Source organism: Sus scrofa, chromosome 1 (assembly GCF_000003025.6).
Source record: "Sus scrofa isolate TJ Tabasco breed Duroc chromosome 1, Sscrofa11.1, whole genome shotgun sequence".
Lineage (NCBI taxonomy): Eukaryota > Metazoa > Chordata > Mammalia > Artiodactyla > Suidae > Sus > Sus scrofa.
In genome coordinates this window covers 149,564,949-149,590,135 of record NC_010443.5, presented here as the reverse complement: position 1 = coordinate 149,590,135, position 25,187 = coordinate 149,564,949, and the positions used below count along the sequence as shown (strand labels likewise).

The following is a 25,187-nucleotide window of genomic DNA, read 5'->3' as shown; positions in this document are numbered from 1 at the left end:
TAGAGCGTCCAACTGGAGAGTCAGAGAGTCAAAACAAACAAATGAACAACAAAAGGAAATGGAAACCCTTAACTGTGCTGCCTTAGAAAAAGGTGAAGATGTAACCAATCATGGACCACAAAATAGAAGGTGTATTTAGAGAACTGCTTGGGCGGAAATCTACTGTGACTTATTGGTAAGTGGGTATAATTTCTGGTGAGCAAACACATTTCAATTATGTTTTATAACCTTTATTTTTAATCTGAAATAAGCAACAACAAGTGTTGCGTGCTTTTAATTAAACTCAGCATTCAGAGTTTCTCGATAATTAGTGGAAGATGGGGAATGTGGGAGTAGGCTTAAACATTGAAAAGTTTTTACTTGATTAATTAGTAAAGTAATCCTTAAATATTTGGATATTTATTTATTTATTTTTGTCTTTTTGCCATTTCTTGGGCCGCTCCCTTGGCATATGGAGGTTCCCAGGCTAGGGGTCGAATCGGAGCTGTAGCCATCGGCCTACGCCAGAGCCACAGCAACATGGGATCTGAGCTGTGTCTGTGACCTACACCACAGCTCACGGCAGCGCTGGATCCTTAACCCACTGGGTGAGGCCAGGGATCGAACCTGTAACCTTATGGTTCCCGTCGTGGAGCAGTGGTTAACAAATCTGACTAGGAACCATGAGGTTGCAGGTTCGATCCCTGGCCTTGCTCAGTGGGTTGGGGATCCGGTGTTGCCGTGAGCTGTGGTGTAGGTCACAGACACAGCTCAGATCCCATGTTGCTGTGGCTCTGGCGTAGGCCGATGGCTACAGCTCCGATTCGACCCCTAGCCTGGGAACCTCCATTTGCCGAGGGAGCGGCCCAAGAAATGGCAAAAAGACAAAAAAAAAATTAAAAGTAAAAAAATATATATGTATATATATAATTGAGAAATGAATAAAGGTATCTTTGCAGCCAAAGAGAGATGGTATAAACCCAAAAGACTCATCACCAGCTCACAGGTGAGCCCTGACAGTTTGTCACCTTATAAAACATGGCAAATTACAAGCAGCATTATTAGTGACAAAGCTCCAAAATCAGTGTGAAGTTCTCACAACAGTGTGGAAATTGCCACACATTATTAGAATGGAATAGACGCAAATGACTGAAAGGAAAGATAAATCATTTTTATTGAACGCGTTTCATGGTGAAGGTATATGTGTAAGCAGAACCCTGGAAAGTAAACTTGATAACCAGTCCTCCTTGTCCCTTGTTCCAGACCTTTCCACCATGGCGTGCTATGACCGAGGGCCATGAATTCCCAAAACTCACTCCCTGTGCTGGCACAAATAAAGGACTCTGTGAGGTCTGTACTTAAAAATGCCAAGTGGTAATTAAAACACTTAATTTTTTCCACATCTTGGAATTCCATTATTTTGGAATAATGCTGCAGTGAACATGTAAGTACAAATATCTCTTCTAAGATTCCAGTTTCAGTTTTTTTGGATAAATACCTGAAATGGGAATGATGGGTCGTATGGTACTTCTATTTTTCAGCTTTAGAAACAAGATAAATGTTATTGACAGAAGAATAGATAAAGAAAATGTGGTACATATGTGTAAGAGAATATTATTCAGCCATAAAAAAGGAAATCCTACCCTTTGGTGTACAACAGAAAGATGAAGTTAAGGACAGTATGTTAGGTGGAAGAAGCCAGACACAAAAGGATGAAGATGGTATGATTTCACTTGATGAGGCATCAACAATGTCAGACTCAGAGAAACTGAGAGTAGATGGGTGATTGCCAGGGCTGGATAGGGGAAAATGAGAAGCTGTAATTCAGTGGGTTAAGTTTCAGTTATGCAAGATTAGTAAACCCTAGAGATCAACATAGTGCCTATTTGCACACTTACGAATCTTTCCAGAGGTTAGATTTCATTTTAAATATTCTTACCATAATAAAACAGGAAACTTTCGGAAATTCTGCCCAAGTTAACTTTTTTGTATGTTGAGAATCATATACCTTTTTTTTTTTTCCCCAAAAAAGGCAGCAATTCATGGGTTCCATTGTCTTTCAGCATTTGGGAAAGAATCAAGGCAATGCTGTCACAACTGTAGACAGAGGACATCACTCCTCTTTGTCATCCCCACCCCACCCACAGCTTATCACAGGTTGAATAAAAGTAAACAGAAAGGTAGCAGGACATAGCGGGGAAAAAAATTCTGCCTCAATATTTGCTGTGAAGATCAAATAAAATAAAGAATGGAAATCTGACTTGTGAATGATTAAACATTGCATACTTTAGAAATGATCCTTTTAAATGAGGGTTTATGCATTTTCTCTAGATTTAATCAATGCAAGAAACCTAAAGGGAGGTGACTTCAATTTCATTTCAGACTAAATCTAAACATTTCGTTCAAGGGTACCTGATAATGTAAAACCAATTTTTAGGCTCTTTAAACTGCTGTCACCGGAGTTCCCTGGTGGCTCATCAGGGTAAGGATTTGGCATTGTCACTGCTGTGGCTTGGGACACTGCTGTCGAGCAGGTTCTATCCCCGGCCCAGGAACCCACAAAAATTAAAAAATAAAAAATAAACAGCTGTCAAGTATCCATGTAGTAACAGGTCATAGGCTCTCAAAATCTAGAAAATTGGGGGGAGGGGGCTTTTTTCTCCTTCTGTCCAAGGACTGTGTATATGGCAGAAACTGTGGTTTGTATTCACATTTTGCCAGGGGAAAGGGGATGGGTGGGGTGGGGGAAGTCATACTTTTTTGCCTTGGATGCAGTCGCCAAGGTGTTAGATTTATTTATGTACATTTATCACTTTCAAAAATAGAATTTTATGCATTTATTCAGAAGCCCAGAGAGTGCCACACAGACCTTCACAACCTAACACTCTGGGAAAGTGTTCTGAAAGTTGCAGTTGTGTTGCACAAACTGTAACAGAATGGGTTGCAAGTCCCGAATGAGCCTAGTGCCCAGCGCACAGTAGGTGCTCACTAAGAACTGGGAGAGTGTGTGGACGGTGAATGTATATGCAAAGCTATTCTTTCTTTTGTCCTTTCCTCTGCTGCCTCAGATTGTCCTCTTGAACAAGGTGTATCTTATGCGTGTAGTGACCTGGGAGAAGAGTCACAATGCTCTGCCTCCCCGTTCCACAACCCTGCACATCCGGCTTCCAGCATCAGCAGCAAAGTGATACATACAGTAAATTATATACAGAGTACATTGAATACTTGTCTTACTCATCCTCTGAGGCTGGAGAGCAGGCCAAGCAGGGCCCCCTTTCACAGTCAAGTTGCCCCGTCCTTAGTCAAGCCTAGACCATGCCTGTCTCTGGGGTTCCTGCAGCACCTAGCACCCGCTGAGCTATGATGTCGACCCCTTGGCCAGCTCAGGTGCCACCCAAGGGAACTGACTCAGAGGCAGGAGAGGTAGGAACCTGGCCAGGCCTTCTGCCCTGCAGGTGAACTGATTCCAAATGGTGGCTTACTAAACCAACTGTTCTCTCTTTGGGGAAATTTCAACTTGAGACAAATTTCAACTTGAGCAGAAAGTGGAAGCAGACTCATGGAGGACACAAAACAGGCACCAATGCTGTGGACTCCCCAGGTGACAGTGAGTCATCTGAGGGAACACTGGCCCTCGAGGCACCCAGCTGTCCCTGGGCACCTCTACCAAGCCCCTGCGTGCTTCCCTCTCTCCCTGGGATCTAAGAGCCTAACTGGGGGCTCAGAAGACACACTGGCTATGGTCCTTACCCTGGAGCAAAGTGTAACCTGTGAGGAATCAGGTTTGTGGCTAGGGAGCAATCTGCAAAGCATCCTTTACTCAAGAAGGAATGGATTGCAGTGCCGCCTGCTGGAGATATTCAGATGCGCACCCTTGGGTTTAAATATGAGCCGCTTTGTAAGGCAGGGGTCTTCAGACAGAAATAGCCAGGGGCAGAAGACTTTTAAAGAAGGATCCAAAAGTTTTAAGATCACCAATTCCAGCTGCCCAAATTTCACATCTATTCACAGAGTCTTCATGAATGGGGTTAGTGTCCTTACAAAAGAGACCCCAGAGAACTTTCTGCTTATGTTGAAAAGACCACCCCCATCTATGAGAAGCTAGCTCACTGAATCTGGTAGCAGCTTGATCTTGGACTTCCAGCCTCCAGATCAGAAGAAACAAATTTCTGTTGTTTATAAGCTACTCAGTTTTTGGTATTTTTGTCATAGCAGCCTGAAGAGATCAAGATACTCAATGCCAGGCATGTTCTAAGTTCTGTACTAATTCTTTAAAAGCCAAAATTCTCCAAACGAAAGGGCAATTTGAAATACAATTTGAAAGTATGCTATTAGAGAATGCCTCCTTACTCAAGGCCACCTGTCTGTTGCATATTTTGCTTTCTTTCAAGGGCAGGAGGTAGAAAGTTCCATCTGCTGACAATTAACATTATATTTTCAAATATAAGGGTTCTACATCAAGATAAAAATTTGCATTTTCTTAACTTTTATTCAGATTTGCAGGAGAAATATTTTCATTAACGTTTCTCAAATGATTATTAGGTACTGTAAATGCATATTCAGTTTTAATTTTATCTTTTATTAAAGTATATTGATTTACAATGTTGTGGGCATATTCACTTTTTACTTGTACCCAAGCTTCCTCTTTGCTCTTATTTAGTACCACCACATACCCGTAAAATTTTAATAAACAGGTAATGTGTTACAGATTTTACTCTAAATCACTTTTTGCCATGTTTTTCACCAAATTCAGTCTCATTCCATCAAGAATCTCATTTATAGATAGCCGAACTAATTTTTTTAAAGCCTAATAGATTTGAGTGAAGGATATATGTCCAATAAATTCAAATTACTTACAAAAGTGTATAATATATGTAGGTGGTTTTTAATCAATCATGTACTACTAATAATTGTAATAAGAATTTAATCTAGAAGAGAAAAAAATTAACAGAATTTTCTAGTTACAGGAAAGTAAATACTGATTTAAATTTTTATACATATTGTACAAATGTATAAAAGTATAACAGTATCATTAATAGTATCAAGTATAAATGATATTTAATGATTTATAAATGAAATGCTGCAATTAAAAAAAATTCTGCAACGGATATTGATGAAAACAGAATTTCAAGGGAAAAACAAACCATGTAAAAATTTAAGTAATCTTATTTAAAAATATTTACAGGATGTGAGGAACTACATCCATTCCAACTATAAAATTGTCATTAAAACTACAACAACAACATAGAATATGGGAAGGGTAAAATCTTTCCCAAATTTTTTGGGTGATGCTCTAAAGGAGATAATCACACCCTCGGAGAAATAGTAGACGCTCAATAAGTAAATGGTGGGTCTACTTTCTTCATTAATTCCTAGGATTACTGGATCTAAATACTAAAATAATTCCTCTTAGTAACGGTGAAGGCTTGGTGAACAAAGTGCCAAAGATACGTGAAACGGAAACCTGTGTGACCAGGAAAACATGCTTCAGGAACCCGCGGGAATGGGGACTCTGGGTAGGGGGGTGTGGGCACCTCAATCCCGGACCACTTCACACAAAACACTACCTCTCCAACCCCACGGTTGAGGCAAAAGGCGGAAGACCAAAGTAGATCGCCGCCGGGCTCGCGCTTTTAAGCCCTGGCCTCCCAGGTCTCAGCCTCGCCTCCTGCCGGCGCCGCGCTCCGAACAGCGGAGGGCGGGGCGGCGCAGTTTCCGGCCAGGTCCGGGATTGGCGGACTGCACGGCGGCGAGGCGGGGATACGCCAGTGCTCCGGTCGAGGTCTGGGATTGGTGGATGGGGCGGCTGCGGGGCGGGCCCGCACAGGGGGCGTGACCGAGACACGTGGTGCGGAACCCGAGCTGTAGCAGCTGGCTGGTGAGCGGCCTTCCCGGGGAAGGAGGTCCCTGTGGACAGGGAGGTTCCTGCAGGCGGCGGGAGCAGGGCCGAGGCCGGGAGCGTGGGGTCCAGGCCGCCTCCCGGCAGGCAGGGGAGACCGGTCGCTGCGCGGCGGGCCAGGGACCAGGCCAGCTCTGAGGGGCCTGTGGCCGGCCCTGACGGGAGAAGAGGGCGTCCACTCAGAATGCGGCCCGCTCCAGTCAGAATGGGGTCCGGGGCGGCGGCGGGGAGGACGCACACTGACCCGCCTGTGAGCAACCCCTCCCCACCCCCGCCCTCCGCAACAGTGAGGCCCGCAGAAAACTAAAGCCTGTCTCTCGGCTGCAGAGACCTTTGGCGGAGGCCTGAGGTTGGTGTTGCAGGACGGCCTGCGCTCAGGGTCGGAGGCCCGGGGTCAGGGTCTCCACCCTCACTTAAGGCTGGGAGGTTGCACGTGGCTGCCCTGAGGCAGTCTCCGGGAGTGATGCTTGGTCCTGCGTCGGCCTGTCCTGAGTCCTTGGGCCTCCGACCCGCCCTCGCCCGCGCGGGAACCTGGTGCTGACTCAGCGACCCGGCGGAGATTTTATTTATGCCTTTGTCATCCCTGGTGTTTGCAGGGAGGGGTGGTGAGGAATAATTTTGTAGAACTGTATGTTTGGGATTAAAGTTCTAGATTGAGCAAATCAGAGGTTCCTACTCCTGTTGCAGTGGTTTTTACACAGAGCTGAAGCCCTCATTCAAGAGTCCCTTTACTTTTGCATGTGCCTTGAATTAAGGAGGTCAGGATGGAGCCTCAGAACTGAAAGAATCTTTGTAGGGATTGCTGGGTGGTTCCAGGTGGTACCACCAGCCCTTCTTCCCCTCACTGGAGTTTCAGTGTTGAAGTTACTTTACTCCCCAGGAACCTTAGATTCCAAGAAGGGAGTGAGGCTGGTGTTTACTTCCAGACAATAGGGTTTGCTTTTGTTCACTCCAACTCAATGCTTTTACCCTAATAAATGGGGTTCACCAGGGCATATAAAAGTGGTCCCCATTTAGAGTTCCCTCCTGGCTCAGCAGGTTAAGTATCTGGCGTTGTTACTGCTGTGGCTCAAGTCATTGCTGTGGTGGGGATTCTGGGAGCTTCTGCATGTCATGGTGCAAGTCCCCCCACCTTAGCCCCCCAGAAAAAAGTAGTCCGTTGTAATGGCTTTGGTACTGGCCAGTTGGTGAAACAGGAATAACTGTGCATGGGAGGGAGAAAGGGGCTCTGGCCTAACCTCTCTGACCCAGTTAGCAGTTCAGAGATGTTGTTTTTCCACCTGGTGAGGTGGCAGGAAGAGCTGAATAATCCAGTCTCTGTTTACTCTCCTTTGGTTAAAGATTCAACTTAGATAGCTATATATTTGACTTTAGCTGGAAGGCGATTGGTTAACTGGGCTGCAAAAAGCATAATGCTAATGAGAATATATCACAGTGAGCATGGAATTTGTGCTGTGTAATGACCAGGAACTCAAATGAAGAGTATCTGGTGTAGCATACTGTTCTGCTAAATAGGTTTTCCTTTATGATTGAAAATCTGACTTCTATGCAGTGTATGCATTTATGAACCTTGTCTTCCAAAAGGCTGAAACAATCTGAGTTGGCAGGGAGATATTTAACTGTTTCATGCTCTGTTGTGGTTGTTGGAAGAGGATTGCCTTTACTAAACTCAAGCTGCACATCCTTGATCTGTTGAGCAGCTACCAAGCTTACTATCTCAGTGGACAAAGTCTGTCCTCTGTTTAGAAGTCACTTCAGAATCCTCTACCAAGAAGAAAATTCTCTGTAATTCGGTGTGTCCATACACAGCCACTTCTCTGGTGTCCCACTTCAGAGCTACATGGATGTGGTAGGGTCTTGTGACTCCACAGCTGCAGTTGTGAAATTCTTCCTGTCCCTGCAGTGCTGAATTTGCTCTGAAAGGAGTCACTGAACTCCTTTCAGTCAGTGCTGAGGTTTGGGTTTTGCCATTTGATGGAATCTGAGTTGTCCATTGAAGGAAGTGGGGGAGAACCAATTTTGAAAGCCCCATTTCTGGGATTATTATCTTTGTTTCGTCTTGATTGCAGTTTTTAAAGATGATGAATCAAATGATTTCTTTTCCCCTGAATCTGTATGGTGGAGCATGACATAATGGGTCTCACACTGGAGTTAGAAAATGCCCGTGGGAGGCCAGACATTTCTTTATTTTCATCAGACCTCAGTGGAGTTTCCCACGCTGTCTTGGTGGTTTCTGGACTCTGGTTGTTAGTTTCTCTAAACCAAATCCACGTTCCCTCCTTGGGCCTTATTTACTGTGTTGTCGGCTTGTGGTGTGCAGACAGATGTGACATTTTTGCTGGGAGCCTTGGAGAGATTATTTCCTTTGTGGTGATAATAAGGGAAAGTTCTCTGTGTGCTTTAAGAGAGAAAAACTAAATTTTAGAAAGTATTTTAAAATGTCGGTGTGTCAGTGCTACTGGGAAGTACCTCCTTTTAATTTCCATCAGATTATCTTCCCCTGGGGCCCTTCCTTCAATTACCTGCCATTCTGAAACGTGATTCTTTGTACATTTTCCTTCTGAAAAAAAGAGATCAGCCTGAGCCTATGACTGCTTCCTAGAGCCCTTGTCTCTGCCGAGGTCACTTCCTGGAATCCTCGTGACTGCTTCAAAGTGCTGGCGGTGGGTGGAGTCCAGTTTCTGATCCTGAACAAGTGCCTCCCAGTCCTTTCTCGAGACTGCACGGACAGGTTGTTCTTCCTTCCTAGAATCTCCAAGGTCTGCGTCGGGGGGAAAGATGCCAGCCCTCGCTGCTCTGTTTAAGTACATTGATGAGAATCAGGATCGCTACATTAAGGTAAGGGAATATTTGTTCTAATAAAGTGCAGTTAGTCTCATGGAACTCAGAGAAATGTTCAAGAGGCTAATAAGAATTATGCCGTTCTAATCAAGTCTTAAAAATATTGTCTAGGTGGAGAAAGACAGATACTGAAAAAGTTGAACCCAGAGAAGCAGAGGGTAGAAGGGTGGGTGTCAGGACTGGGGCAGGGAATCAGGGAGATGTTGGCCTAAGGGTTCAGCTTTCATTTGCAGGGTGAGTGAGTTCTAGGGTCCAGTGCACGGCATGGTGGTTACAGTTCACAGCCCTGTGTGGTGCTTGCAAGTTCCTGAGAGTAGATTTAGGTGTTCTCACCACACAAAAAAAGGTAACTAAAAAATGGGGATTGTCTAGAGGTCTTTTTAGGGCCCCAACCGTGGCATATGGAGGTTCCCAGGCTAGGGGTCTAATTGGAGCTACAGCTGCCAGCCTACACCACAGCCACAGCCATGCCAGATCTGAGCCACGTCTGCAACTTACACCACAGCTGATGGCAACGCTGGATCCTTAACCCAATGAGCGAGGCCGGGGATCGAACCTGCAACCTTATGGTTCCTAGTCGGATTCATTTCCGCTGTGCCACGACAGGAACTCCTAGAGGTCTTTTCCTCTGCCTTCTCATTACAGTATTTAAGTTACTCTTGGCTTTTGAAAGAAAATCTTAATACATGTTTCTAGAAATAGCAAAGCTAATTCAAGATTTTTGTTTATTTTTGTGGTAGATATAGATTAAGAACTATTTTTCATTTAACATGTTTTAAATGACTTGATAATGTTACCTATTAATGTTTCTTTTCTTTTTTTTTTTTTTTTTTTTTTGCCTTTTCTTGAGCCACTCCTGCGGCATATGGAGGTTCCCAGGCTAGGGGTCTAATCAGAGCTGTAGCCACCGGCCTACGCCAGAGCCACAGCAACATGGGATCCGAGCCGCGTCTGAGACCCACACCACAGCTCACGGCAACACCAGATCCTAAACCCACTGAACAAGGCCAGGAATCGAACCCGCAGCCTCATGGTTCCCAGTTGGATTCGTTAACCACTGTGCCATGGTGGGAACTCGTATTAATGTTTCTTGATGTTAAATTAACTTAAAGAACCATGCTTTAAAATTATTTTTGATAGTCCTATTTCAGACGAAATCTTTATAGTTCCCATTCTAAAACTTATGTTTCAGAGAACTTGGCCATTGTCAGTATGATAAATAAGCTGCTTAGGACTGTGAAAATTTGGGTATTTCCTGTATCTTTCAGTTGCAATTTTGTTAGGTTCAGCTACTGATGTGTTTATGGAACTTTGTACATTTTGCACTCATGTCGTGCTTTGTTGTGGTTAAGGATTTTCGGTCCTGCTTATAGTTCCTGGTCCAGGGTCAGGACATACAGTTCTTTTTCATCTTAAACAAAAAGCAAATAAAATGCTTCTCTTCTGGGTCTGGTCACCATGCTCCAGATGGAGTGGCCGAAGGTAGCAAGTGAGCTTTGTGGGCCTGAAAATGGCATGCCCATGAATACCTGCCTTCCCGGAGGAGCACCTTTTCAGAATCCCTTTTGCTTGTTATCCACAAACAGAAACTTGCAGAATGGGTGGCCATCCAGAGCGTGTCTGCCTGGCCTGAGAAGAGGGGTGAGATCCGGAAGATGATGGAGGTTGCCGCTGCCGACATCACACAGCTGGGGGGCTCCGTGGAGCTGGTGGACATCGGGAACCAGAAGGTAGGAGCCTGGTGCACTGTGCACCGCACAACCTAACCCAGCAGGTTTGCTGAGGAGGTGAGAACACGTGGTGAGTTCTTACATGCCTTTGCTTCAGAGAGCCTACTGGTCTTTAAAACAGACAAAAGGGGCCTGGCTTGGATGCTGAACTGGTTTCCTGAGCTGGACTGGGTAGAGCTTTGTGATACTCATCTTCTTTGTCCAGCAAGGAGAACTGTTGTCAGTTGTTTGGGAAGTTAATGTAGTGGCCATTCTAGACAGTAGCTGATGTTCCTTCCCAGAAATCAGGTGACTCAGACAGGAAGTTACACTCTGCCCATTAGAAGTGAAACCACTAGAGACTCCTACTCACACCCACTGTGGCCCCACATCCCAGTTGGTAGAAAGAAAGCTTTTTCATGACTTGGCTTCTGGAAAAGAGCTGCTTTATGTGTGGGGCTCGGGATTAGTTGCACTTTAAAACAGGAATCTGACAGGTCCTAACTAGAATGGACAGCCTCACCTCATGGTACATTTTCCCAGTGTTTTCCTATCAGGTTTCGGTCCTGCGTGTTTGCAGTGCTCTGTGTGTTGCAGGGTATGGCTGGGTCAGGTTGGGTTTCTCCTGGTTCTCTCGCCTGATTGATGAAATCATAATCCTGGGGCTGCAGGGGTGGACATTCACCCCAGTCTGCTCTTTTCATAAATGGAAGGACCTGGAGGTAGGGGGCTCTGTCTCCCTGGGAACCAATTAGAGGTCCCTGGTGAAGGAGGTTAAAGTCCGGGCCTTCCAACGCCCAGGGTCAGTATTGTCTGTGTGGGATTTCTTCTGTCCACAGACTTTTTTTTTTTTTGTCTTTTTGCTATTTCTTGGGCCGCCCCTGCGGCATGTGGAGGTTTCCCAGGCTAGGGGTCGAATCGGAGCCATAGCCACCGGCCTACGCCAGAGCCACAGCAACGCGGGATCCCAGCCGCATCTGCAACCTACACCACAGCTCACGGCAACGCGGGATCGTTAACCCACTGAGCAAGGGCAGGGACCGAACCCGCAACCTCATGGTTCCTAGTCGGATTCGTTAACCACTGCGCCACGACGGGAACTCCCTGTCCACAGATTTAATAGTTCACCTAAGATTACTTCAGAGCCATCACAGCTTCCCCGTGCTTTTCCCCACTTGAGGGGAGAAGCCAAGTTTCTTTGTTTTGTTTTCTGTTAGGAACATACTTGACTTGCTTCCTCTCCCATTAGCCTCACACATTGAAAAAAAAAAATCTTGGTGGCAAATCTTTAAGCGTTGCTTCATTAGCATAGATAGGCCTGTTCTATTTAATGAGGGCATTACAGTGCAATTCTTTTTTTCTTTTCCTTTTTTGGCTGCCCAGCAGCATATAGAGCTCCCTGGCCTGGGATCAGATACAAGTCTCAGCTGAGGCAACTCTAGATCCTTAACCCACGGTGCCCGGCCGGGGATTGCAGCTCCGTCCCAGTGCGAAGATGCTGCCAGTCCCTTTGTGCCATAGCAGGAACTCCTACAGTGCAGTTCTTAAGAAAGAATTTTCCACAAAAGACTAAAATGACTACATGCTGTTTGAATTACATAAACCCTTTTTGTATCAAGGGATTGGCAGTATTCCTCACTATTAGGGAAGTTCTGTGAGGTCCTGTAGCGTGAGGTCAACACACATGGCCTTCTCTGCTCTTGGTTCATTGGCGGCCTAGTTGCCCTTTGCAGGAAGCAATGGGGACTTGGGCAGATGTGGAGTTGACTGTCATCCTGTCACCCGTGTACACCCGGAAGCTGGGGTGTCTTCAGGCTCACAGAGGAAGGGTGACACTGGGAATCCCACCCGGGTTCTAGTGATGCCCTGGGAGCCTGGCCCCTGTTGCTGATGGTGGGGAGGCTGATCTAGGATACTTGGGTCAGGTGGGGCCTGCCTGCAGCCCAGCTGCTGCCCCGGGCAGTGGGATAGATGGTGTGCCTGGTCAGTAAGTGGGGGAGGCCTGGTCCCGAGGGCCTGCAGAGAGCCATGGCCTCTGGGCCAAGAAATGATGAAAGGGCTCTGGGTGCTGGTGCAACAGGTCAAGGGCTGGGACGTGGATTTGTTTGGTGGCTGTGGGATGGGATGGAAAGGAGGGAGAGAGGGGAACTCTTTGTCACAAACTTACGCCCAGACAGTTGCTCTGCAAGAGGCCAGCGTGTTAGCCCTGTGGACACATGGCTGTGTTTCAACCCCAGACCTTGTTCTGATATGTTGGAGGAGTTGGGACACTCATAGAGCCTATAGTTTGCAACGTGCATTTCTGTGAGCCCACATGGCTTCTTGAAAAATGCTAAAATATTTCAGAGGAGCTGCCTGGAGTAGAAATGTATTTAGAGAAAATCTGTTTTTCAAAAATCACTTTCTTATGAGACAAGCCAAGGGCCAGCAGTGACGAAGCACCCTGTGTCATGTATGACCCGGACAGTGGGCTTGGTTTAAGGAAAGATTCTGTGCCCTGGTGGCTGCAGGGTGTCCTCATGAAGGCAGGCCCAGCCCTGGGGCAGCTCGCATAGGTGGTGGTAACATGGAGTCAGAGGGCTGTGCGTGGCAGCTGTGGCATCAGCAGGAGTAACTTAAGTTGGCATTAGGAGTACAGGGTACTGGGAAGAGGAGCTCCATGTCCCCCAAGAACTCGGCTGCCTGGCACGTTCCCCGGTGGTGTGTCCTTAGAGGTGCTGAGCACCCTGGCCCAGTTTGAGGAAGGAAACTTAGCAGCCCGCACCAGCCTCGTCCTGAATTCTTGCCATTTTCAGTTGCTGCTCATTTTACATCTTAATTGTAAATTGCTAGTGTAGCCTCATTACCAGTTTGGTTTGTGTGTTGTGTTTAGCCAGGTATGTTTTCATAGAGTTGTTTCTGGTGAGTAGACCCATACATAGGTATGTGATGGTTCCATGGTGAATAATCTTTGCTCTTGCAGCTAAAACACAGGACATCCCTTCCTGCCATCAGCGGCACTTTGTAAGGACCTTGGGTTATCCTGTTAGGACTCAGGTGTGGTGGTGGAGGTGGGGTGGGGGGAGAGGATGGGGTACCCCGTAGTTTGCAGGGCCTTATTGGCCGCGGTAACATAACAGGTGGAAACACTGAGCTGTCAAAGTTGGACAAAACCTGAGTTTGATGTGGATCTCGGCCCTGACTTGCCTGCATATACCTGCATTTCTGCTTTAGATAAGGAGAGAATCCCATGATTAAGATGCAGTCCCCTGTTCGTAGGGGATGGTGGGAGACTGGTCCAGCCTTTGGGAGAAAGCTCAGAAGTGCCAGCTACTTCTGCTTGATTAAGTCTGGCTTACTGTGAATTTCAGTTCATCATACCTTGGTCTACAGTCTGTTAAGCCAGTACCTAATTATAATCTACATAGAAAATTCAAAACGGATCTTCTGCTTTAAAATTACAGTAGTGGGAGTTCCCGTTGTGGCTCAGCAGAAACAAATCCAACTAGTATCCATGAGGATGCAGTTCAATCCCTGGCCTTGCTGAGTGGGTTAAGGATCCAACGTTGCCGTGAGCTGTGGTGTAGGTCTCAGACGAGCCTGAGATCCTGTGTGGCTGTAGCTGGCAACTGCAGCTCCGATTCAGTCCCTAGCTTGGGAATTTCCATATGCCACAAATGCAGCCCCCCAAAACAAAACAAAACAAAATAGCTAAAATAAAATAAAATTGAAATTCCCATAGTGGCTCAGTGGTGATGAACCCGACTAGCATCTATGAGGATATGGGTTCGATCCTTGGCCTCTCTCAGTGGGTTAAGGATCTGGTGTTGCTGTGAATTGTGGTATAGCTCTCAAACGTGGCTCATATCCTGTGTTGCTGTGGCTGTGACATAGGCTGGCAGCTACAGCTCCAATTGGACCCCTAGCCTGGAAACCTCCATGTGCCGCAGGTGCAGCCCTAAAAAGGCAAATAAAATAAAATAAAATTACAGTAGTGTTATCCATTATTTTAGAAAATAATGAATTAAGTTGCATCCCAAACTCAGCCTTTGTAATATGTTTTGTTACATAAAAGTTTTTTTTTTTTAATTAGGCTTTTTTTTTTCACTTCAAAAGGGCATATTTATTTACAAAGGAACAGAGTATAAATGTAATAAGGAACAAAGGAAATAAAATGACAGGTGTACCTATTAACATAGCAAGTGTAGACAAAACTCAGTAAGAAGATTCTTTAAACACATCAATACTCTAGCATTTAAAGGTCAAAATCAGCCTCTAAGAATAATTCTTTATCATCTCAGGAAGATTTTTTAGGAGGTTCAATCCATGACTCAAAAGATGACTACTGTAATGAATTATAATTTTATATTCTTTGAAAATCTCCAAGTTGCTAGAGGCCAAGTAAATAAGATCACTACCACTCTAAAAGATGCAAAGGTTCTTAATGAGAATTAGTAATTACTTTTAAGACATTGTTTTTTAAAACCTAAACGTATTATCTTCTGTTGAATAGTACCATACAGACGTAGTTTACATTATTTTCTTAATTCATTAAATGGTTTCTGTTACCTTGTAATGAGATCTTACTATTCTCTGAGAAACATTAAATCATTTAATATTTAGCTCTGAAGAGAATCATTCAAAGTTTACATTCAGCTTTTGATAATATTAACATACATGGGGGAAAAAACACATCCATATACCCAACTATTTTCAGTGGCCAGTTAACTGCTGGATCTTCTAAAACTAATTAGCCTTTAAAACTTTACCAGGCTGCCTGCAGTTGTTAAACATATTTCAGTCTCTCTGCTCTGGATTATGGGAAAGTGTATTCTTGTTAATTAATGACTCTGTTGAATAATATGACCTTGAACTCTGCAATAGAGGGTGATTGATGCAAACAGATAAGGGCCTCTGAGGGATGTAATAGACCTGCCATAACACCTTGACACCAAGGCTGTCCTCTTTTGCTTCTTCCCCACCCCCCAGCTCCCTGATGGCTCGGAGATACCGCTTCCTCCCATTTTACTTGGCAAGCTGGGCTCTGACCCGCAGAAGAAGACGGTGTGCGTTTATGGGCATCTGGATGTGCAGCCGGCAGCCCTGGAGGATGGCTGGGATAGTGAGCCCTTCACCTTGGTGGAGCGAGACGGTAGGAGCATTTCCTGGAGGAGCGGGAGGGTGGGGGTGGTGTGGACTTCATGTTTACAGAGTCACACTTGCTTCAGGACGTGCATGCAAGGTGTCCTTTGGCTGTTTCTCCAGAACCAGTTGTTTTCACACAATCTAGAACTTGGGTTCTGGATGTTGCCTGCATGTGTGCCCGTCAGGGAGCCTCAGGCGGCCTGTCTGCCTTGTGCAGCCAGGTCTCTGTGACCCCAGCTCTGCTGGGCTTCCCTCTCCTGTGGATGCTCCCTTGGGAAACACAGTCTGCACTGGGGCAGCACAGCCTCAGCGACCTGGGATTAGATCGGCCCAATTGGCACTGCTTCTGTGGTGCATCTTAGCCACTCCCTTTGGTGCCTATGGAGGCACAGCCTTGGCTGGACCCTCTTGCCCAGATGAGGCTGGCGGTGACTGCTCAGTGAAGCTGTTGAGGCTCCAGGCCAGGCCCGCAGGCCCTGGAGTGGAGGCTGTGCCTGCTTTGTTCCTCTGATGTCCTGGAGCAGCCCCTTGTCTGTGCCTTGTCCCCTTGGGCTGGGTCCAGACTGTCTCAGCACATACACAAACGTGTCTCTGCAGGACACTTTGGGCATCTATGTGGGGTCCCTGACTCCACATCAGTGGGTCACTGCTACATCTAGAGCAGAAAACTCCTGTCTAAAGCTCAGCTCTGAGGAGGTTGACCTCCAGGTGGCGGCAACAGTGCATGTGCTCGCTGGCCTTGATAAAACCTGGGCTTCTTCTGAGTGTCAGCCTGCATGTCTCCTGAGCTCCCCCGTACTGCCTTCGCTCTCTTGCCCTTCTCCCCTCTTATACTGGCTCCCAGTGACACCTGATCCCACTCTGACCCATGGTGACCTCAACGTGCCATCTCTACTTGGCTCCTCTCAGGGACAGGGACTCAGTGGCGGGTGCCCCCCTTCTTACCTCCTGTCCTCTCCTCCACCTTGACCATGCCAGCCCTGGTCACCTGCCACGCCCTCTGAGGGGCCGCTAATCAGCCCTCCCTGACCCCCAGCCAGACACATAGACACGCAGGAGACTGGGAATGGGCAAAGCTGGAACAACTCCTGAGTCCAGATCTGCTGCCCTGCAGACACCTGCTGGCCTGGGAGCCGGAGTAGGGGGTGTCCCGCACTGCCCCTACCACCACGAGGTCACATGGCTAGTGTTTGTCACAGGAACAAGGATGCGTCTTAGGAGAGCTCTTTAGCTTTTGTGAAAAGCAGATTTTTAAAAATCGCCAAGATGGTGATGGCTTTAATCCTCACACCACTTTAAGATGGATCAGATTTTACTGTCAAGCATTAAAAGCAGGCTAAGAACAAGTAAGTCAGAGGACTAGCCAGGACAGATGGAGGCCGGGGCGGGGGGAGTGGGGTGGGTGGTGCTCTGTCCTTCCTCTGCCCTGGCCTCCCCTGGGCTGTGCACATTGCAACTGGGAGGAGGCTCCAGGCTTGTCTCCCCAGCTGCCCTTCAGGGTGGCTAGCTCCTGGCCCAGATGCAGGAGTGCAGAGGGGAGGTGACCAGTTACACTGGGAAAGGCAGTGTCCTGTCTGTTAGTTTTCAAAGTGATAACCAAGAGCATTTTGTAACAAACATAAGTTCAGTTGTTCATCAGGTTGTGGTGGGGGTGAGACATGGTTGTCTTAGATGCCAGCACGTTGTCGTCCTGCGCACGACCAGGCTTCCCACTGCCAGGAAATAGATTTTAATCTTGTGAAATAGATTTTAACAAAATGGCAAGTGGCTGCAACCCCCTGGAGTAGGGCCTTCAGCCCTCGCCCTCCAGCTCTGGCCAGCCCATATCTGCGTTGTGGGAAAGCTTGGCAGCACCCACGTGACTGACTCTTAGAGGGAGCAAATTTGCCGAAAATCCTAATGTGAGTGTTGGATGGAGACTCAGGGCTCCTGATAGGATGGCAGTGGGGCTTCTGGTTTGAGGAAGAGTCTCAGGACAGCCAAGTGGTTGTTCCAAGATGTTGCCAGGTATGTGACCCTCACTGTGGGGCTGCTGGTTGCTGTTCTAGGCAAACTGTACGGAAGAGGAGCAACGGATGACAAAGGGCCCGTGGCCGGCTGGGTGAATGCCCTGGAGGCCTTCCAGAAAACAAATCAGGTGCGCCACCCACATCCAGCTGCAACTCTCCTATGCTGTCTGCTGTCGCAGAGTGGGACTTTCTGTTCCCAGGACAGCCTGTAAGGTCAGAGGTCATGGGCTGGGAGATAGCCAGCTCCCACCCAGACTGCATCAGTGCAGTGCAGCTGGGTCACACTTCAGATTATTAGTCGTTTTCCAGCATTAGGAAACATTAAAGATGCAGCGGTTTTACCAGTTCAAAGGTTCATCCTGTGGGTGACTCAGCAGGGACCCTGCCAGCAAGGAAGTGAGAGTTCTGGGCAGTGAGTGTACCTGGGGAAGGGGTGTGTGCTGGCATGTGACCCAGGCTTTGTGATAGTGGACAAACCCCTTACTTCTCTGTGTGGTTTTTATCCTCCTAAAAATCTATATGATTTTTAAAAACATATTTCCATAACTGAAATAACTGTTCCTTGTTGAATGTTTATAAAATACAGAAAAATAGAAAGAAAAAGTGCCTAAAATTCTAACCCTCAGAGACTCCGTATTTTGTTAGTAATGATCTTTTTTCAAAAAAAAATTTTAATCTAATTGTGATTGTACTATGTAGACAGTTTCTGCATCTTGCTCTTCTTGTGTAAGAGAATGATAAGATAAGAATGATAAGAATGATGAGAGAGTTTTTATTGGGATGAGGAGTGGCTCTGAAAAGGGTTCAGGTGTGCCAGGCTCCCCTCCTCCAGGGCCCCTGGGGTCTGGCTGCAGGGGGAAGGCAGCCCTGTGCAGGGCAGAGCCTCCCCTCACACCTGCCGCAATGGGGGTGGGGGGGTAGAGTCCTTCTAAGGGTGACCATGGCTATGGCCACACCTGGAGACAGAACTTTGTGACTGCAAAACGCTTGGTGGCTACCCGTCTGTTGTTTCTAAGAAATAAAAGTCTTTGAGCGCTGCATGTCTGTCGTCACCCCATCCCCTTCGCAGGAGGTTCCCGTCAACATCCGCTTCTGTCTGGAAGGCATGGAGGAGTCTGGCTCTGAAGGCCTGGACGCACTCATCTTTGCCCAGAAGGACCAGTTCTTTAAGGATGTGGACTTCGTCTGCATCTCCGACAATTACTGGCTGGGGAAGAACAAGCCCTGCGTCACCTATGGGCTCCGCGGCATCTGCTATTTTTTCATCGAGGTTCGTGAGGCCCCCCCCCCAACACACACCTGCCCCTCCCTGCTCTTCCCTCACCTGCCTGGCAGCACAGGCTGGAGGGCTGGGGCCAAGGGTCAGGTTCACAGGCTTGGCGCTGGGATGGTGTTGGTGTGTAGCCTGGAGCAGCTGGGGGAGGTGATGTGCCCACCTGCTCAAGGGGCCGAGCCACATGCCTCCTTTCCAGAGTTAAAATGTGCCCATCAGCCCTTGAGCTCTCACCCCTCCACCGAGGAACCAGGACATTGCCCTGGACGCAGAGGCCAAAGGGCTGGCAGGAAGGGCCAGGCAGCTGAGCCTGTCTTGTCATCCATAGATGGGGATGGGGACCCAGGGCAGCAGGGCCACTGGTGGTGTTGGGCTGTGTGTGACACCCTCACGGCAATAGGCTGCCCTACTGGGCGCGCCTCATGCAGATGCTCCTCTGGCTTTTTGAACACCCAGCCAGGAGGGCAGAAGTCTGAGCCGAGCAGGGCCTGGGCGTAAGGCTGCAGGGCCCTGGGTGTAGGCTGCCCTCCTGGTCTGCATCGCCCTTTCTGCAGGTAGCGCAGAGTCTTCTGAAACTGCTGGCGAGGCCCTAAGTGCCACATTTTCACCTGCACTTGGCATTTACAAGAGTGTCTTCTTGTCACTGCCAAAGTTTGGTGATTTAGGAAATACTTTACTTTGCTTGTCGAGGGAGCAGATTTTGATATTGAAAATTGTCTGTCATGGGAATGTTCTTTGCTCACTTACCATAACGCGGCAAAAGCAAGCCGGCCCTTGTATCCGCAGGTGGAATGCAGCAACAGAGACCTGCACTCCGGCGTGTATGGTGGCTCTGTGCATGAGGCCATGACCGATCTCATCACGCTGATGGGTGAGCACATCCGTCAGTCTGTCACTGCTGGTCCATCCAGGAGGGGTTGGAGCAGGCGTTGCTTCTGGGCTGTTGTCGGTAGCCAGAGCATTTCAGTTCTTCTTTTTCTCTCTGTACCTTCTCCTCCTACTCTCCCTCCTCCACTCACTGCTCCCTTTGAAAGACCCACGCATTTTATTTCTGCTTCTCTCCTCTTCCCCTTGTCACCAGACCTGCCTGTCTCCAGGGCCTAGCTCAGGCACCCCACCTGCCATGTCCCCTAGGGTCCTAACTGTCCTTGTTCTGTTTAGTCTTCTCCCTGGAGGGCATCTGCATTGGTCTGGTTTCCATAACTGGCCACAGCGGGATCTCCTGCGCAGTCTTGCCCTTTGACAGCGAGGCTTCAGCTCACTGGCCTGGCATCCTGGTGCTCAGCCTCACCCCTCAATGTACTGAGCCCTGTTCCTTTCCTTGGCTGGTGGAAACTTGATATTTCTGGGATGGTGTCTACTCTGCCCCCTCAGGTTTCCCTCCTCAGTGTAGGAACAGGTAGTTCTCATGGAACTTCTATGAAAAAAGAGCTCTGGGACCACGTAGTGGTTTTAGAGTGGGCTCTAGGCTCCAGCTCTCCACCTGTCCCTGGTCTGTGATTGTGGACAGATCGCCCACCTTCTGTACCCATATTTCGGGAGGTGACCCTCCTTGCCTCCCTGGGTTGTTATGGTAACAGAACAACAACCTAGGATGCATAGGTGCTTGGGCAGCGCCAGGAGATCCTGCGTGCAGGGCTCTCCCACCTGGGCCCCTGGCTGCCCACATGCTGAGCGTGCATCCTCCTGCTCTCCCCCAGGCTCCCTGATGGACAGGAAGGGGAAGATCCTCATCCCCGGCATCAACGAGGCCGTGGCCCCCTTGACGGAGGAGGAGCTAGCGCTCTATGACCAGATTGACTTCGACCTGGCAGAGTACTCCAAGGACGTGGGGGCAGAGACCCTGCTGCATGACTGCAAGGTGCTGCCATGGGCCGGCAAGGCGCAGTGACCCAATCCTAGGGCCCTGGGCTGGAGCGTGGGGGCTGGAGAGATGTGGGCATGTGAGCAGGCAGGGGGCAGACGCCGGGAGCACACATGCCAGGCAGGGAGCTGGCAGCTCTTAACATGTCAGTTGTCGACTGTTGACACCTTGAGGACTGGGACACATGTGCAGAGGCAGGCGCTTTCTCCGAGTGTACACGTGGGGGTGACCCATTTACACTGGGCCCTGAGATGATGTCAGCCGTTCCTAACAGAGCCACGAGCTGAGGTTGAAAGTACACAAAATGTAGACCTGTCAGTGGCAGATTGTATCATGAACCTTCTCTTAGTTAGCCAAGCTCCTGCTTTAGAAGGTCGGGATATAAGTTCACATGCAATTCAGCCAGCCTTTATCGGTCTCCAGTGACAGGCCCTGGGGATGCCAGGGGACATGGCCAGGCTTGGCCCTTGAGTTTCATCTCAACCCCTACCTTGGGCCTTGGGCACAGTGGACGGGACTGGCTTCACTTTCTTAGGCACTTCCCTCCTCTGTGTTCCATGGGCCCCAGATCTGGGGAGGGGTTCAGAGATGGCCTGGGCCTCCTCCAGGTACCTCAGCTCTGTAGTGGCTCTGATGTGGGTGGGGTGGTGACCTGCCCTGGATTCTGCGGGGCTGGCCAGAATGCTGTGACCCATGGGGTCAGTTTTGTTAATCCAGGTGGTGTAAAGCTGCAGGGAGGCGTGGATAGGATGCCCTTGCAGTTGTTCTGAGTGTGGCGTGGCCCCTGTGGTGGTGTGTCATGGCTGCCAGGGTGCCTATGGGCCAGCTCACCTGCCAGCCTTGCCGGGGTCAGCTCCCCCTTCCTGTGGGTGTGTGGACCCAGTTGGCAGGTCTCCTCCACAAGCAGACAGTACCATCCTGACCCACTCTTTCACTCTTCTGCAGAAAGACATCCTGATGCACAGGTGGCGATACCCGTCCCTCTCGCTGCATGGGATCGAAGGTGCCTTCTCTGGGTCGGGGGCCAAGACCGTGATTCCTCGAAAAGTGATCGGCAAGTTCTCCATCAGGCTCGTGCCAGACATGACTCCTGAAGTGGTCAGCGAGCAGGCATGTGGGGTGCCGGGACACAGGGAGGGGCTGCTGGTCACTGGCAGAGACTTTGACCAGGGCTCCTAAAACAGAACATCACAAACGTATACCTGCATGGCCCCACTCCTGGCTCTTGCCAACTTAGTAATTACCAGAATAAGCAGTTCACAAGCTGATCAAAGATACAGGCCATATAAAAAAGCGTCCAATGTAAGTGACCTTTGTCACTGCTGAGGCATGCTAAAATCTGACCTCTGACTTCATCCTAGGGCTTCAGGGCAAATGCTGACTTTGGGCCAAATAATCTTATGATGAGAGTCCAAGGGCCTCTGAGCCATGATAAGCAGTGGAGGGGGCCAGTTTCAGAAAGGAGGAGTCCAGAGGGCACAGACTCCATCAGCTGAAAGTCAGCCGGGCTTACAGAGAGCATTCCCCACCCTCCCTGAGGCATCATGGGCAAATGGAGTCAAGACCTCCCCTATTGGGGGTGCAGACTGAGGACTCCTCACCGAGCTTAGGACTGAGGATTTGTCATCACAAGGTGTCCCTGGGTCAGCACCTCGCTCTGGTTGGGGTCTAGATGTAATCATTTTTATAAAGCAAGTCAAGGAATATTTTTTAAAATCTTGATTTAGAGTTCCCGTTGTGGCTCAGTGATTAATGAATCTGACTAGGAACCATGAGGTTGTGGGTTCGATCCCTGGCCTTGCTCAGTGGGTTAAGGATCTGGCATTGCGTGAGCTGTGGTGTAGGTCACAGACGCGGCTCAGATCCCGCATTGCTGTGTCTCTGGTGTAGGCTGGTGGCTATAGCTCCGATTAGACCCCTAGCCTGGGAACCTCCTCATGCCACAGGAGCGGCCCTAGAAAAGGCAAAAAGACGAAAAGACCAATAATAATAATAATCTTGATTTAAATATTGTCATTGGGAGTTCCTGTTGTGGCTCAGCAAGTTAAGAACCAGACTAGTATCCATGAGGATACTGGTTTGATCCCTGGCCTTGAATGATGGATTAATGATCTGGTGGTGTTACAAGCTGCAGTGTGGGTCACAGATGCAGCTTGGATCCCCTGTGGCTGTGGCGTAGGCCAGCAGCTGTGGCTCTGATTCGACCCCTAGCCTGGGAACCTCCATATGCCACAGGGGCGGCCCTAAAAAGAAAAAAGAAAAAAAATATATTGTAATTGTATGGGGGCATCTATGTAAAGGATGAAGTGCTTGAAATTAAAATTACCTTTTAAGTCCTGGATTTTGTTCCTTGATGAAATCCCTTTTTCTGCTATCACAGTTATGCAGATCAGTGTTTAGCAGCAGCAGCAGAAAAGTGTAGACCCATTATAGACCCACCGTAGATCCTCTTTAGACCCATTGTAGACCCACTGTAGAGCTGCTCTAGACCCGCTGTAAACTCCTGGAGACTGTGGTGGAGTAGATCACGAGCACTGGAGAAGATGCCAACTTATAAGACATCATGTCTGTCCTGTCTGTGGTTCAGGTGATAAGCTACTTGACCAAGAAGTTTGCTGAACTGCACAGCCCCAACAAGTTCAAGGTGTACATGGGCCACGGGGGGAAGCCCTGGGTGTCTGACTTCAACCACCCTCATTACATGGCTGGGAGAAGAGCCCTACAGACAGGTCAGTTGTTCTCCTTGGGGGCTGAGAGGCCCTGTGGGCCCTGTGGGCTCCATCCCTGTGCGGGCCGGGCCCTGCCATCTTTGGCCTTGGGAGTGGGGCCACTGTTCCAGGCCTCATGTGGGGTCTGGACTCGGGTTGCTGGACAGTCATCTGCAGTGGACCCCTCGCCTCATAGCCCTGGAGCTCACCATTTCTTTTATTCCATTCCCTCCCAGTTTTTGGCGTCGAGCCGGACCTGACCAGGGAAGGTGGCAGCATTCCTGTGACTCTGACGTTTCAGGAGGCCACGGGCAAGAATGTCATGCTGTTGCCCATGGGCTCAGCTGATGACGGAGCCCACTCCCAGAATGAGAAGCTCAACAGGTGAGGACAGAAAAGAGGGGCTGTCTTGGGGTCTCTGGGGTAGTTGAGGACTAAGGCCAAGACCCTGCTTGGAGGGCAGAGGTAGGAGACCTAACCGGGTATTAGGATGCCAGATGGAGACCTTGTACCCAGGCAGCATTGAGGAGCTATCATTAGGTATGGCACTTTCTGCTGAGTACCAGGTGTGACCCCATGGGCTCTGTTAAACCAGGACCAGGGCAGGTCCCTGGTGGGCAGGAGGATTGAACCTGCACTTGAGAACCAAGGCAAGTAGCACTCAGGGCCAGCACGCCAGGCTGGTGGGCTGTCCACTCCCAGAAAGGATGCAGCATGTTTGCCAGGACCTCAGGGCACCAGCCATTGTGACGACTGTTCCTCCCCATCAGGCACAACTACATTGAAGGAACCAAGATGATGGCTGCATACCTGTACGAAGTGTCTCAGCTGAAGAACTGAGCCCCACCTCTGCCCTCCACCTCACACTCTTCTGGCTGTTCAGGAAAGCGGAAGCCCGTCTCTCCTCTTTGCGTCTCATCAGATGCCACAGACTGCAGAAGTGGACGTGAGGGCACCTACCTGGCTCAGGATGGAGTTACCTATATGGGGCCGTGGTCCATGTTCAGTCCTGGGGGCTTGTAAATGACCCTGGGTGGTGGCTGAATGCTCACTGGTGGTCAGTGTGACTTGGTCTCCAGAAAAGAGCTGAGGCCCGAAAGCACAGGTTCTTCTGTAGAAGGTTCTGCCTGACGTCCATTTGGGCTAAAGAGCAGACTTGGTGCTTCCCAGGCCCAGCTCTGCCCCCGAGTCAGGGTCGTGCATGCTGGACACTTAGGGGCTCCCGATTCCTTGAGGGCCACCCTCTCTGATCCCTGCTGTCTTGTGCACGTTCTGTTGTTTTCTTTAACCGTTACTGGTATTTCATATCTTTTCTTTATTATGATTCCCTAAACCTAAACCTAACTAGGAGGGTTATTTGGTCTCCATCTCTGTTGCTAAATAAAAAGTAGGCTCTGGAGGAATTGCTGCCTGTCACCTTGTATGCGCACTGCCTGCATTGGCGGAGGGATGCCCTCATCCACAGTGCACTGTGCTGGGCTGGGGCAGGGCTCTCCTCTCACCCGTCCCACCCGTCCCTCCCTGTCCCTTATGCTGCCAAGCCACAGGACATCAGCCCAACTGGTTTAAACAAGACTGTCCATTGTCTCAGCTGATGGAGGGGACAAGAGTAAACTCTGCCAGGAGGAACCGCAGCCTCGTTTATCATAAAGTGTATGTTTTGTCTGCTCTGTTGACCATCTTGACTCATAGGCCAGGGAACAAGGCTGCTGTTTATTGGACCCTGTCACACCAAATACTTGGAACGGGATGGAAGTCGTGCTTTCAGCCTCCATGACGTG

At 48.7% G+C, this 25,187-nt stretch overlaps 1 protein-coding gene across 4 annotated transcripts; it reads left to right on the top strand.

The window, feature by feature from the left end:
* CNDP2 (carnosine dipeptidase 2) lies at window positions 5,817-24,809 on the top strand. 4 transcript variants are annotated; one of them, NM_001243707.1, is made up of 12 exons: window positions 5,817-5,857; window positions 8,450-8,716; window positions 10,306-10,449; window positions 15,397-15,559; window positions 17,601-17,689; window positions 18,631-18,831; window positions 19,621-19,705; window positions 20,535-20,695; window positions 21,644-21,808; window positions 23,286-23,427; window positions 23,643-23,790; window positions 24,177-24,809. In NM_001243707.1, exons 2-12 carry the CDS (start codon window positions 8,657-8,659, stop codon window positions 24,244-24,246), a joined length of 1,428 nt encoding a protein of 475 aa, NP_001230636.1. In that variant the 5' UTR covers window positions 5,817-5,857; window positions 8,450-8,656; the 3' UTR covers window positions 24,247-24,809. The 4 variants fall into 4 exon arrangements, with proteins under 4 accessions (NP_001230636.1, XP_005659874.1, XP_020918145.1 ...); XM_005659817.3 differs by having other exon boundaries at window positions 5,839-6,227; XM_021062486.1 differs by lacking the exon at window positions 5,817-5,857 and adding an exon at window positions 5,872-6,227 and having other exon boundaries at window positions 8,628-8,716.